We start from the raw sequence: 12,968 nt of genomic DNA, 5'->3' as shown, positions 1-12,968 counted from the left end.
TTTACTGGCCGAACAATCGGCTAGTCGGTTAGTCGGCCAGACCTACAGTCGGTACATCTCTACTAAATTTAACTTTAAATTAAGAAAAAATGCGTGGAACTGTGATCTATGCGGCAAACCAGTATTCAGGCGATGTATTCATTCATCTTTTACACTACTTCAAAATACTGACTGAAATGTACATACACACAGTACAGGAAATTATGACATCTTGTGTAATGATTTTCAGTGAATGAGTCGCTAAAAGTTTGATGTTATTGTTTGTAGTTTTCAAAGCATTGTGACAAAGTGGAGTTTCTTTTTACATTAATAAAGAATAAAAAACATATATTGGTATAGTTATTTAATTACAATCACAAATCTCTTTTAAGTTGAATAAAACAACCGCCATTGCTTCCCTCACTTCCAGCAAGCACAACAACAATGAGTCCTGGGGTGGGCAATTTTTCATAAACTTCTTTTACCCATCTATCAATATTTTTAAACATTTTAGATCCATCTAACTGTTCCATTTGTACCTTCACATGACCTATATTTAATGAAAACATATTTGTGGACTCACATATCTTTTTAAAAATATCTTTACAACTTTTTTCTGTGAAAAAACTAATTTTCTCGTGTTCTTTAGTTTCTGTACCCTTGTCTACATAATATTTGTACTTTGAGGTTACATCGTCGACACCAACAACTAACGCAGTTTTATCCAACCTTGTAGTTTGCTTTAACATACTAGTTGCATAATTGAAAGTCCCCAAGTCGGGATAATTTCGAAAATCATTATGTACACTTCCCATCACAGCATCACCAAAGTACAGATTTTTTGTAAGTTTGAGTTGGGCAAGTTTTAATGATGCAATACTATCTTCAGTGGAACAGTGACCCACTTTGCCCTCCTGAATTCTCTCAGACAGAAACTCCCTCATCAATGTTTTAAGTTTTGTTTTTCGAGAACGGTCCCCAGTGATGTTAAATATAACACTAAAATAATTAAAAAAATGCATTAAAAAAACAAAAGCAAGCAATTATTATTACCTAGTGTCTATAACATATGGATGCATCATCTTGAGAGCATGAAGATCATTCCCCAATGACTGACCAACTAAAATAGCATCACCAGGTAGCAATTTTCTGAGATTTTCCTGGACATCCTGTAATGTTGTTGTTATGTTTTTCATCATTTTATGTGTTATTCCAGAAAATCTGGTTAAATAATCTGTAATTTTATTATCAGGTTTCACAAGTGTATCATAAAATATATTGAAATCTTCATCTACTACTGACACTCTTGTTAATTCTAAATCACCGGTAGTAGTCTTGCACATTTCACAATCAATACCAAACATTTTACTAAATGGTGTTACATCTTGATATTTGTCCTTTGTTAATACATAGCCTGCATACTTGGTATCCATTAAACCCTTAATTGGTAGAGGAAAGTTTTCTTCAACCATCTGCCAACCTGATAATAACAACTGAGTTCTTGGAAATCTATCAGTAGATGGTAACTTTGTTGATTCAACAGGATCCGTTTTTTCATCTTTGTCAATCGGAAACAGATTACGTACAGTATCAAAGACTTCTGAGCTTTTTAATACAGCTTCTTGTAGTGTGCCAAACTGATTACAAAGCTTCTTTACTTGCGTTCCTGTTAGAGGCACCATAGATAGTTCTTTTACTACATCAGTGTTTTTTAAATTTGATGACAAGAGTTCTAATTTGCTTTCAAACACTGAGTGCATAAAAGGGAACATACTTTCATATGACATGTAGTGATACAATGATATGTTTTCTACTAACAGAACACATGTTGTTGCAAGTCTGTTGAATCGTTCCAGTGCACACCATCTTGCTGGTGAATATGGAGAATGATGTCCAAGCTGTGAATACATGATCAAGTGTTGTATGTCTGACAAAAACAAAGGGACACGACTATCCAGGTCTGTTTTTAAAGAAGCATTTATGCCCATATCCCGTAATTTAAAAATGGGCTGCTGCCGTAGTTTTGTCGTCTTTTCTCTTAACATCTTTTTTAATTCTTGTAATTCAAAGCCACTCAATTTTGGTTTTCCAGAAGGGCCTAACTCTTCCTGGTTATAAATTTCCGATTCTTTAACATTATCACTACAAATAAATGTACATGATTGTCACGTCAGTTTATATTATTTTTATTTTATTTTACCTTATATGAGCTTCTGTTCTTGGCTTTTTTATACTAGGTTCCAGATCAGGTACATTAGAACTGTCTGCTTCAATTATATGCGTTTTTTTCATATGTCGATCATACTCATTTAACTGCGAAATTTCCAATAACGCAGCCATTTTCTTTTTTTTATTCTCAATCCGTTTTAGCGATTTGTTTTTCATTTTCAAAAGAGGTTCTTGGATAGGTATCTTCGGTATGCTGAAATTTATGAAAATGGATCAGAATTCTTAAAGGAAGCGTTTTACGATTTACCAAAATTTTGTAAAGCAAAAATAAAACGTTTGTATAGTACACGATAGTCTAAGCCATAGAAATTTTAAACTTGATGGCAACATTTGAGGTTACCAAACAAAATAAAACAAACGAGTAGGGCAGTTCTCACCTGACACATTGATTCCAGAGTGATGGTAAATTAAGCGTGCAGCAATCGACTTTTTGAATTTTAAGTGATAAATATGAGCACTTTATATTTCAATTAAATTTACTTTATATAAAATCCTCGTGCTGCTTTATATCTTTGCATTAAAATACCCAACATAAAACTGCAGAAGTGACGTTTCCCTTACGTCAAATTCAGGAAACGTCAAAACATCGAGGTGCATTTTGTGAGTCTTCATTCTATACCAGAGTTCAATACCAATACGCTACTACTGACGTTTAAACCACAACTATTTAAACTATACGTTTAAAGAAAAACTGGTGCCACTAGCGGATTTTATCCAAACTTTTAAAATAAAAGTTGGAAGATAATGGTAACGCACGCCCGCCGTTGAAATCTTATATCATAAATATAATAAATTATTATTTAATCTAAGGTTGAAATATGTTCTAAAAATGTTATTTTTTTAACTTCAAAATAAATAAGGACGTCAAAATGTAATATAAAGTTGTGTAGTTTGCTATATAAAAAAAAGTTTTCCAGTTTTTTTTACGTACAGTTGTGAACCCTTTTAGAGAAGTGCAAACTCACAATTATAAAATTTTGGCATTGTAAATTGTTCCTAAAACGTCATTTATTGTCATACATGTCGTGGAAAAAAAGACATGGAATGCTACTCCGGTGGATGAATTTTCGTCTACTCTGTGTACCAGCCACGTAACGTCACATTGCCTTGAAAACCGTGCTTGAAACGCTCTTCTGACAACTTCGAAAACTGTCAAAGTCAATTTATCAGTGATATAATGAGAGGTTATAACGGATGTTTGAGATTCGGTTCAGTTTTTGATCATGGGTTATGATATATATACTTATCTTCCAAGGTGCTAAGTTGATATCAGATGCAACGATGACGAACATGCAACAAGCCAGAATTTAAAGTTGACGGTCATGACATCCACATGACGTCACAGAAAATGCGCAGTATCATACCATATCTTCTTGTTCTTGTACCATGGTACATATACTAATGAATCAGTTTATTTATTTGAAGGCTTATCAACTGTGACACTTAAATCAGAATATATTAAATTTGAAATTTAGTGGATAATTACTGCATTTAAAATGTGTGACTTTTAATTATTGAGAATATAGTATTTGTAAATTAATTATATATTAAATTTAATAAAATTAATATCATTATTATTGAATTAAAATGTTCTTATTTTCAATATATGTCCGTAAATATGATTTAAAATCACCACTGAAGTTTTTTTGTTAGCAACTGAAATCAACAAGTGATGGCTTTTTAATTTTGGTAAAAGTTATATTTGAAATCTCATTTCGTCTTTATATTCATCTCCATGGTAGGTAACATGGTAGAAGGATACGCATCGGGTGTGACGTCAAGTGGGATGAAATTAGCGCGAAATTTAAAATACATTCTTTAGATTGCAAAAATTTATTTGTGATTATTCAGTGGTTGCAGTCGTATGTCTGATGTGATCGCAGAATTTAGGTTTGTGGAGAGAACTAAGCATAAATATGTCAAAAACCTCTTTTCAACACTCAAGTGATAAGAGCAAATTGGTATTTGCATTTGCTGATGTCCCACATTTATCGAAATTGATACGAAACCACATTTTTGGACCGTTCAACTTTCAATAATTACATTTTTATCATTATTAATTTCATTAACTTTCGTTAGCCGACAATTAATTGACGTATTGGACAGAGCAATGACAACTCAAGCTGAAATTCCCTAGACTTCCCTAACGAAGCTCACAAGAGTCACAAGGTCGTTGATGCCACCTAATATCACAAATGAATGCGCAGACGATTTTTAACTTGGTACATCGGATGCCTATACCATGTCTCCTTCTGTACATGGCTAATAAAACACACCTTGTTTCCCTGTCTGGCACCATTGGTTGGCTGGTTGGCGTTGGCACGGTGCGCATGTCTGCAAAGTGCAAGTCTGGTAGCTATTTGACAGCATTGACACAGCAATCATATTATCATAACAACGAGTGTTATTTTGTCAAAAATATCTGGTTGGTTATCGTTTTACAAAAATGGTGTTGGGTCAAAATGAGGGTCACAAAAAGTCAACCACTTCATTTGTTTTACGAGGCAACAAAGAGTTTCTCGAAAGGCAAAAAAATGTTTTTGATCAGTTAACTACAACGAAATGTAATCTTCGCCCTGAGAAAGCTATCGATGTAGAACCCAACACGCCGAAATCATCAGGCCGAGTAGTAACCAAGCAATTTCGTGGTAAAGAAAGCATTTTTAAAGTTCCTCAAGATCCCGTTAATTACATGAGAACAATTCCTGATTTTAAAAAGAACCCACATAAATGGACAAAATACTCACTTGCAGATGTCAAGGATGAAGATATGTCTGACTCAAGTAACACAAAAACAGCTCTCTCATTTTTGAATGAGTTAAAGAGCAGAAGTGTAGAAGACATGAGAGATGCTGATGAGGAACCAAAGAAAATTGTTTTCAAAAAGTTTACGCCAGAAAGTGGAAGTTCAAAGTTGGAAGTCAAGGCTAGTTTCAGAAGTTCAAAACGTGTCATGCCAGAATATGTTGTTGGGGAGAAGATCAATAAAAGAAAAAAGAATCACAATTCAGGAAGTTCGGAAGGTCCCCAATTAAAATTAGATCATTTATTTGAAGATGAATGAATTTGTATTTATATACACCATTTATTTTGTGTGGAAACATTTGTTAAATTAAGAGATATCTTATGTATAATAATAATGTTATAATATTTTATGTTTTGATCTGATTCCGTAGCAATTAAACTGCAACAGATGTTAATTTTATGTGTTAAATGATTAGATTTCTTTCATATACTTCTGACTGTTTCTCCGCTGTAACCACAAGTTATAGTTAGGTAATTTAAAAATGCGGAGCTACCTAATAGTTTAACACACTATAGTGTTGGTTGAAAATTAAATGTTTAAAAAAATATTTTATGTAACAAAAGAAATATAATTAAGCTAAAAATAAGGAAAAGGCATTTACATAAGAAGAGATGTGAATAGTATGCTAATTTATTTATTACTCCGGTAAAGCTGAGTACATATACATCGTTAAATTTAAACCACTTAGCTTTTGTGGTTGTCAATGTGAATTATGCAACATATAATACACTTCGATTCTCGGCGTTTTAAGGTGCAACGATGTGATTGAGGACAAAATTGGTGTTTTTACTTATCAGTTGGAAAAGCGGCATTTAAAATTGATAAATACCGGAAATGTTTACATCGACGTTGCTGGTAAAAGCATAAATTTAAGAAAAACATCTTTGGAAATCATTGGACTTATGCGTTAGTGATAGCCAAATAGGTAGAAATATGACTGGGAAACAGTATTAGTGTTAGTGATAGTGATGTACTCGAAAACGCTTACTGAGTATTGGGCATTAGATACAAAAATAATTTAATAAGACGGAATATAAAACCAGTAGTAGTAAAATTTTCTTGAGTTTTTATATTGAGATAAATATTGTTGTTTTTTATGTCATAGTTAAGCAAATAGTAAGACGTTTTTACTCTGTGAACTTATTTTAAACCAAAGTGCACCGCCTCTGATCACAGTGTATCTCTGATCCCGTGCTGTTGACTGATCGCTAGACAGCGGATTTCTGTCGGGCTACGTCACGATTTTAGTGGGGACGCGCTGCATCGCCGGGACTCAGTAGCGGGTGATAGTTAATCACTGAATTTAATTGTCACTTGATTCCATAAATACAATTAACGATTTATTAATCAAACGGCTAACTAAATGAGAACTGGAATTAACAGCAGAGTGCAACGAAGCAGCGTTATTCTAATCTCAAATAAACGAAGTGCAACCGGTAACTGCAATGAATTCCCATCCCGTACGAGCCGTACCGAGTTTGGCCTTGTCTAGCCCGACAGAAATCCGCTCTCTACTGATCGCTCATGCAGGTAGTTCAAAAACATTAATGAATGAATCAATTTATTTTATGGATCAAATCAAGAACAGCTTACTCCATTTTCCAGAAAATTTGGTAATATAATACTGTTATTAGTGTTATTATTTATTAGTATTACACTGCACCAATCCAAGTTGATATAGGTTGATACGATTTTGGTTGATTTTGTTTGTTTACATGAAATTGGCCCGTTAGTTGACAGCTCTCATTGATTCGGGGTATCGATATTTTCCCCTCCCTCAATCGATTTGGGTATTTCAGACCGCGCATGCCACAGAAAGGGAAAAAAAAAAAACCAGGAGGGACTCCATTTTGATTTTTCGAGTCGTTGGGAACGGGTGCAAGTGTTTTCAGGGTATCCAGTGCGAAGGGGCCATTTTTGGAGGTAGAGCCCTTATTTTAGCCAGTTGTGGCATTACTCTTCTCCAAATTGCGTTAGAGACGATTTGAGGCCACCGCATTTGGGAACGAGGACGTGTGTCCTGTGTTTTGAGACCCCCGAAAATTCACTTTAAGGCCGCACACCATCAGAGGTAATTACTAGATTGGGTTCTGGATTGAAATTTAGTTAATCTTCTTTTCAGGCCTTTTTCTTTTTCTTTCTTCGCTTTATTTTTACCATTGGGTTTTTTTTCCCTCCTCGTTTCTACGTGTTGCCATCTTTTTGCGCTCTTGGCGTGGAAAGGTTTTTCTGTGTGAAGTTTGGACGAAGGTCAACTAGCCGCCCCGCCCCACCCCATTTTCTAAGTGAGGACGCCGTGTTGGACTCCGGAAAGAAGGAGAGGCGTTAGTTATAGGGTATTAGGTATTATTTTATTTTCTTGTATTTTTTTATTATTTAAGTATATTCGCGTTCGGCATCTTCGCCACCGCCAGGAACGGCACTGTTGCGGTACGGACGCGAAGTACTCATAGGGTTAGAATAGTAACTTATTTAGGTTTTTTTTTATATTTAGATCGATAGTTTGTACTCAGTCACACAGTCACTCACCTCCCCCGTTCTAAATAAATTTAATTAATTGTAGGCTCCAATTTTATTTTATTTTTTTTTGTACCATCACCCACGGCCTTCCCGGTTGAGCCTAGTCGCGGTCGAGAGCCACGTAACAATTAATTTGGCGCCCGGAACGTGGGGCTTGTTCTGACTGTAGTGATTGGGTGATAACTGATTTTTGAGTAGGTATAATTTTTAGGGTTGAGGTAATCTTAAGTTGCGTCCTATATATATACATATATATCTAAGCTATGGATTCTCATAGGCTCACTCGAGATGAGCTCTTGTATGAGCTGGCGGTACGAGGGGTTGACGACATTGGTCATGAAACCGTAGGGGCGATGCGAAGGAGGTTATCGGAATTAATACGAACGGAAGAGTTTGGCGACTTGGTTTTTAGCCCGACCTTTCGCTTAGTTGTGGAAACCGAGATGCTGATTTGTACGGAGAAAATAGCTCAACTTTACGGTTTTGTCCAAAGTCGGCGGTCTATTGCGAAAAACAGCACAGAGGAACGAAATGTTGAGACTAAGTTAAGACACTTGTACGGACGCGTTAGTCGAGTTAGGCTTAGGTTAACGGAGGAGGAACGTGATCAAATGGCAGATCGTCTGACCAACCTATTCAATCAGTTGGGCAGCATTGAAGTTTTAGTTGATTCTAAACTGGACGCGACGGTAGAGCCAAACGACCCAAACGTGCAACCGCCGACGGTTCCACTTTTGGGAGCGCAGGTCGTAAATATCCACAAGCACCAAGTTCCTGTTTGCCAATGGGGCTTGAAATTTTCAGGAAATAAACAGGGGATGAGCGTTAATGCCTTTCTAGAGAGGGTGGAAGAGCTTAGAGTTGCGCGAGGCGTCTCAGAGGTCGAACTGCTCAACTCGATAGTTGATCTCCTGGAGGACCAGGCGTTAATTTGGTATCGTTCGGTAAAAACGTCGGTTCTGTCATGGACGGGTTTTGTTAGGGAGCTTCGAAAAGAGTTTCTCCCATTTGATTATGCGACGGAATTGTGGCAGGAAATTAGGACACGAGTGCAAGGTCCGAATGAGAGTGTGGGGAGTTATTTTGCATGTTTGAAAAATTTGTTCAATCGGTTATCTGTCCCACCCTCAGAGGAAGAGAAATTACGCGTCTTGCAACGCAACCTTGCCCCATATTTGATTCAGGGAATCGGTTTGGTTGACATCAGTAGTGTCGATCAACTTTTAGACATCTGCAAGAAATTGGAGACCGTACGAATTTTGGCGACGGCTCCTCGGCCTAATGTCCCGAAAGCATCCTGCTTAGAACCGGATTTAGCAGGGCCTACTCTCGTCAAGTCTCGAATGGTGGCTCAAACTTCATCCGTTGGTTCGATTCTTTGCTGGAATTGTAGGGGCTCGGGTCATTATTTTTCCCAGTGTCGAGCTCCACGAAATGGTCGATTTTGTTTTAAATGCGGGAAACGAGACGTGACTACATCCACTTGTCAATGTAGGAACGCAGCTCGACTATCGGGAAACGGACAAAGAAACCACTAGAACACCGGCTAGGGGTTTCGCAGCGACAACCGGTGGATGATTCTTGGAAAACGTGGTTGGAATTTGTTAGGTTAGAGTGCAGGAAAGATGAGATTCAGGCGGTGAATTCCAAGTTTTTAGCTTCATCGGGAGATCCAAGGCCTTATTTACGAGTTTCAGTTTTAGGGATTGCGTTAGTTGGATTATTGGATTCAGGATCAAGTTCCACCATTGTCGGAGGTCCCGGTTGGGAAAAACTTCGTTCTCTCAACTTGCAATTACAAGAACATCCGGATGTCTCGTTAGCTGATGGTAGTCTTCGTCAAGTTTTAGGTTTTATCGATCTTCCCCTCCAGTTAAATTCACGCATTAGGTAAAAAAAAAAAAAATAAAATATGCTTATGTATTAAAATAATGCAATTTGGAAAAATATTATTAAATTTAGTTAGCCTTGGAAATAAATGAAAATGTTATTGTTAGCAATCTGCCACTTGCAATGTTAGTGAAAAATCAAAAATCAAACTTGTGTGCAATAATAATTAATTTAACAATGAGATTTGTATGATTCTGACGCTTTTCAACAAAATTCATCCTAACCGGGAATCGACCTCCAGGACCACGTTTTTTATTTATTAAAAAGTGTTTTATTTCAGTTAAATGTGTTATTTTTTACAATAATTAAACTTAACAACAATTATTACACGTACAGGTGGTAAAGAAATAATGATAGTGAAAGTTAAAGACATCATTTCTTAAGCCAAATTATAAATTTCACATTTTCCAAATTGTATTATTTTAATGTTGTTTTTTAATTTTTTTGTGCAAATAAAGAAAGGCCAGTGTTACACCACTGAATGCAAAAAATGCTTTTTTCAAAAATACTAAATTTGACTTCACGTGTCATTAAAAAAAAAAGTTGGTCTTGTATCTCCAAAACAAATGTTGATGGAAATTTGAATAATATTTCAGAGAATAGGGCTTAAATACTTTTACCTGTAGGTACACCAAATGTCAGTGAGTTCTGATAAAACCTTCTGGAAGTATTTAGCTATATCCATACTTTTTAGCAACCTGTATATTAATTTTAGCGCATAGAGGTAATCATTAACAAAAAAAAAAAAAAATAAATTCTCAAAGTTAAATGTTATAATTTTTCGAAGCTATCCGACTATGTTTTAGGGGCGAGGGAAGTCTTGTAAAAATAACCTTCGACCCACTTTTTGATTAAATTTTCTTTACATGAGGTTAAAGTGAATATTTCAGTGACATTATTTCGCTTTCGTCTTCCTTTGTAAGTGTTTAGCTATATTATTGCATCCGATGTGATGAGTATATTGGGATAGTTAAGAGGACAAACCAGTTTGCTTTACAGAACCCATACATTTGTAAAGTCGAATAGATGATATGATTATCCATAACAGGTAATACGGAATCATCAACACTTGATTTAACAAATTTCTAAAAGTGTTCCAAATATGTACCTACTACAAAAAAGATACTCACTGATATACCCACTTTCTGAAGAAGCGTACCATGCTATGCAGTCTGTAGTAGTGATCGGTGGAATGATGCTTCTGGTGATGATGTTGGATCTTACAGTGTGCAGAGGCAGAGGTGTGTTTCGCCACGTTGTTTCTTGAGGCTCGGACTGTACTTCTTCTCTCTCTTTTTCTAATTCTTTTGGTGTCTTGAACCTGGGCTACAGTTTCTTTTATTGGTGTTAACCATTGGTGTATTTTTGATACAGGAATTTGCCACCACCGGGTGAGAGTATCTGGCTGTTACCGATACTGATGCTGTTCTTGTGAGTGTATGTAGATTTTGTTTTGGTCTTGAATTTCTTGCCCGATCTGAATTGGTTATTAGTCGACCGGTTTTCCTAGTTTTTGCAAATTGTTGATCTTTTTTTATTCTTGTTAACATGCTTTTTACAGTTATGCCTTTCTTGTTTTTTTTTTTTTTCGTTTTTTACTTCCCGAGCGTAAGCACAGGGAAGTATTGTAATCGAGTCCATCGGCCGACTCTCTACTTTTACGTTTTCTCGATCTTTCATGACCCCTAGAATACGAAGAAATAGGTCTCCCATTTCCGTCTGTCTGTCCGTCTGTCCGTCCGTCTGTCCGTCTGTCCGTCTGTCCGTCTGTCTGCCGTCCCGGATTTTTATTAGACAGATAATCTCCGAAAGTACTGGACCGATTGTTGTGAAATGTTGTACTTATATTAGGAATATCATGTAGATGGTAAAACGCTAACCAAAATTTGTCTAATCATCCCCACCACTAATGCGATGACGTCACTTCAAAATTGTACATAGTAAATGGGTCTTAAATTGTATAAAATAACATAGTCCTACACATGTAGTTTACGACTCCGAATTCAGTTTTTACCCGAAGCGTCCAGATTTTTGGAAAAAAAATCAAAATTATAAAACAACATTTTGCAATTTAATTTTGAATCTGCTAACCCGAATGTTTTGAAATATTGCAGATGTTTTAAGGCTCTAAAGAGCATCATAAATCTTTAGTCAAAATATATTTGGTTATCCCCTCCAAAAACTTGATGACGTCAGCTCAAAAGTTTGACGAATAAATCCTATCTAAAATGTACAAAATATGATGCGTCTGTACTTGTGATATATCACTCCATTCATATTTTTTTGGATTTGCTTATATACAGGGTGACTCGAAAAAATTAATGAATGCGCAAAATTTATTTTACTGATTTACTCAGGAACTGCAAAACCGAATGCTTTGAAATCTTGAAGATGTTTTAAAATTATCATAAGCATGGTAAATTTTTGATCAAAATGTATTTGGTCGTCCCTCCTAAAAAATTTATGACGTCACCACAAAATTTTGCTGAATAAATCCTATCTAAAATGTACAAAATATGATGAGTCTCTTCTTGTGATTTATCATTTCATTCAAATTTTTTCGATTTGCATATACAGGGTGACTGAAAAAAATTAATGAATGCGTCAATTTATTTTATTGATTTAATCAGGAATTACAGAACCGAATGCTTTGAAATCTTGGAGATGTTTTAAAGTTATCATAAGCATGGTAAATTTTTTATAAAATGTATTTGCTCTTTCCCCCTAAAAAATTGATGACGTCACTCGAAAATTTTGCTGAATAAATCCTATCTAAAATGTACAAAATATGATGAGTCTGTACTTGTGATTTATCAATCCAATAATATTTTTTGGATTTGCATATACAGGGTGACTCAAAAAAATTAATGAATGCGTCAATTTATTTTATTGATTTAATCAGAAATTACAGAACCGAATGCTGTGAAATCTTGGAGATATTTTAAAGTTATCATAACCATGGTAAATTTTTGATCAAAATGTATTTGGTCGTCCCTCCTAAAAAATTTATGACGTCACCACAAAATTTTGCTGAATAAATCCTATCTAACATGTGAAAAATATGATGAGTCTGTACTTGTGATTTATCATTCCATTCATATTTTTTCGATTTGCATATACTCGGTTGAAACATAAGGGTAGCACGCTTATTTACATCGACTTTAACATTACAGAGGTGCATTTGTTTTGTGCGCTGTCTAGGTTCCGCGAATGTGGAATAGACATGTTTATATTCAACCAATTGTGAATTCCACCGTCAAAAATTAAAATAAAACCCAATGTTTTATATAATAAGCGGAAGTCGAAGCAATAAAACCGATGGTCGTTTTGTTTACAGTTTCTCTGTTTGACTCTCACGTATGCTGTTATGCTTGTCATCTTAAATTAAGAATGCTTATACATAAACGATTTTCAGTTGCCTCTCACCGGCGCCGTATACGTGAGTAAATTGTTTCGTTATTTTATTGATTATAACAAATCAATATTCAAAACGACCCAATTCATTTTCCGGAAAATTTGGGAATACAATAATTTTATTCTTAGT

At 35.5% G+C, this 12,968-nt stretch overlaps 2 protein-coding genes across 3 annotated transcripts; one reads left to right on the top strand and one right to left on the bottom strand.

The window, feature by feature from the left end:
* Positions 1-330: 330 nt before the first annotated feature.
* On the bottom strand, positions 331-2,798 carry LOC135143283 (RNA exonuclease 5-like). 2 transcript variants are annotated; one of them, XM_064075149.1, is made up of 4 exons: positions 2,586-2,798; positions 2,180-2,401; positions 1,033-2,121; positions 331-978 (listed from the first exon to the last, which is right to left on the bottom strand). In XM_064075149.1, the coding sequence occupies exons 2-4, from the start codon at positions 2,362-2,364 to the stop codon at positions 354-356; spliced, it is 1,899 nt and encodes a 632-aa protein (XP_063931219.1). In that variant the 5' UTR covers positions 2,365-2,401; positions 2,586-2,798; the 3' UTR covers positions 331-353. The 2 variants fall into 2 exon arrangements, with proteins under 2 accessions (XP_063931219.1, XP_063931221.1); XM_064075151.1 differs by lacking the exon at positions 2,586-2,798 and adding an exon at positions 2,456-2,537.
* A 1,757-nt stretch (positions 2,799-4,555) lies between these two features.
* On the top strand, positions 4,556-5,363 carry LOC135143118 (U5 small nuclear ribonucleoprotein TSSC4). Its single transcript, XM_064074981.1, has one exon. The coding sequence runs from the start codon at positions 4,655-4,657 to the stop codon at positions 5,270-5,272; it is 618 nt and encodes a 205-aa protein (XP_063931051.1). The 5' UTR covers positions 4,556-4,654; the 3' UTR covers positions 5,273-5,363.
* The last annotated feature ends 7,605 nt before the right edge of the window (positions 5,364-12,968 follow it).

This window comes from Zophobas morio, unplaced genomic scaffold, assembly GCF_036711695.1.
Source record: "Zophobas morio isolate AGI-343-1 ecotype UQ-CSIRO unplaced genomic scaffold, CSIRO_AGI_Zmor_V1 ptg000058l, whole genome shotgun sequence".
Lineage (NCBI taxonomy): Eukaryota > Metazoa > Arthropoda > Insecta > Coleoptera > Tenebrionidae > Zophobas > Zophobas morio.
This window is presented reverse-complemented; position numbering and strand designations above follow the sequence as displayed.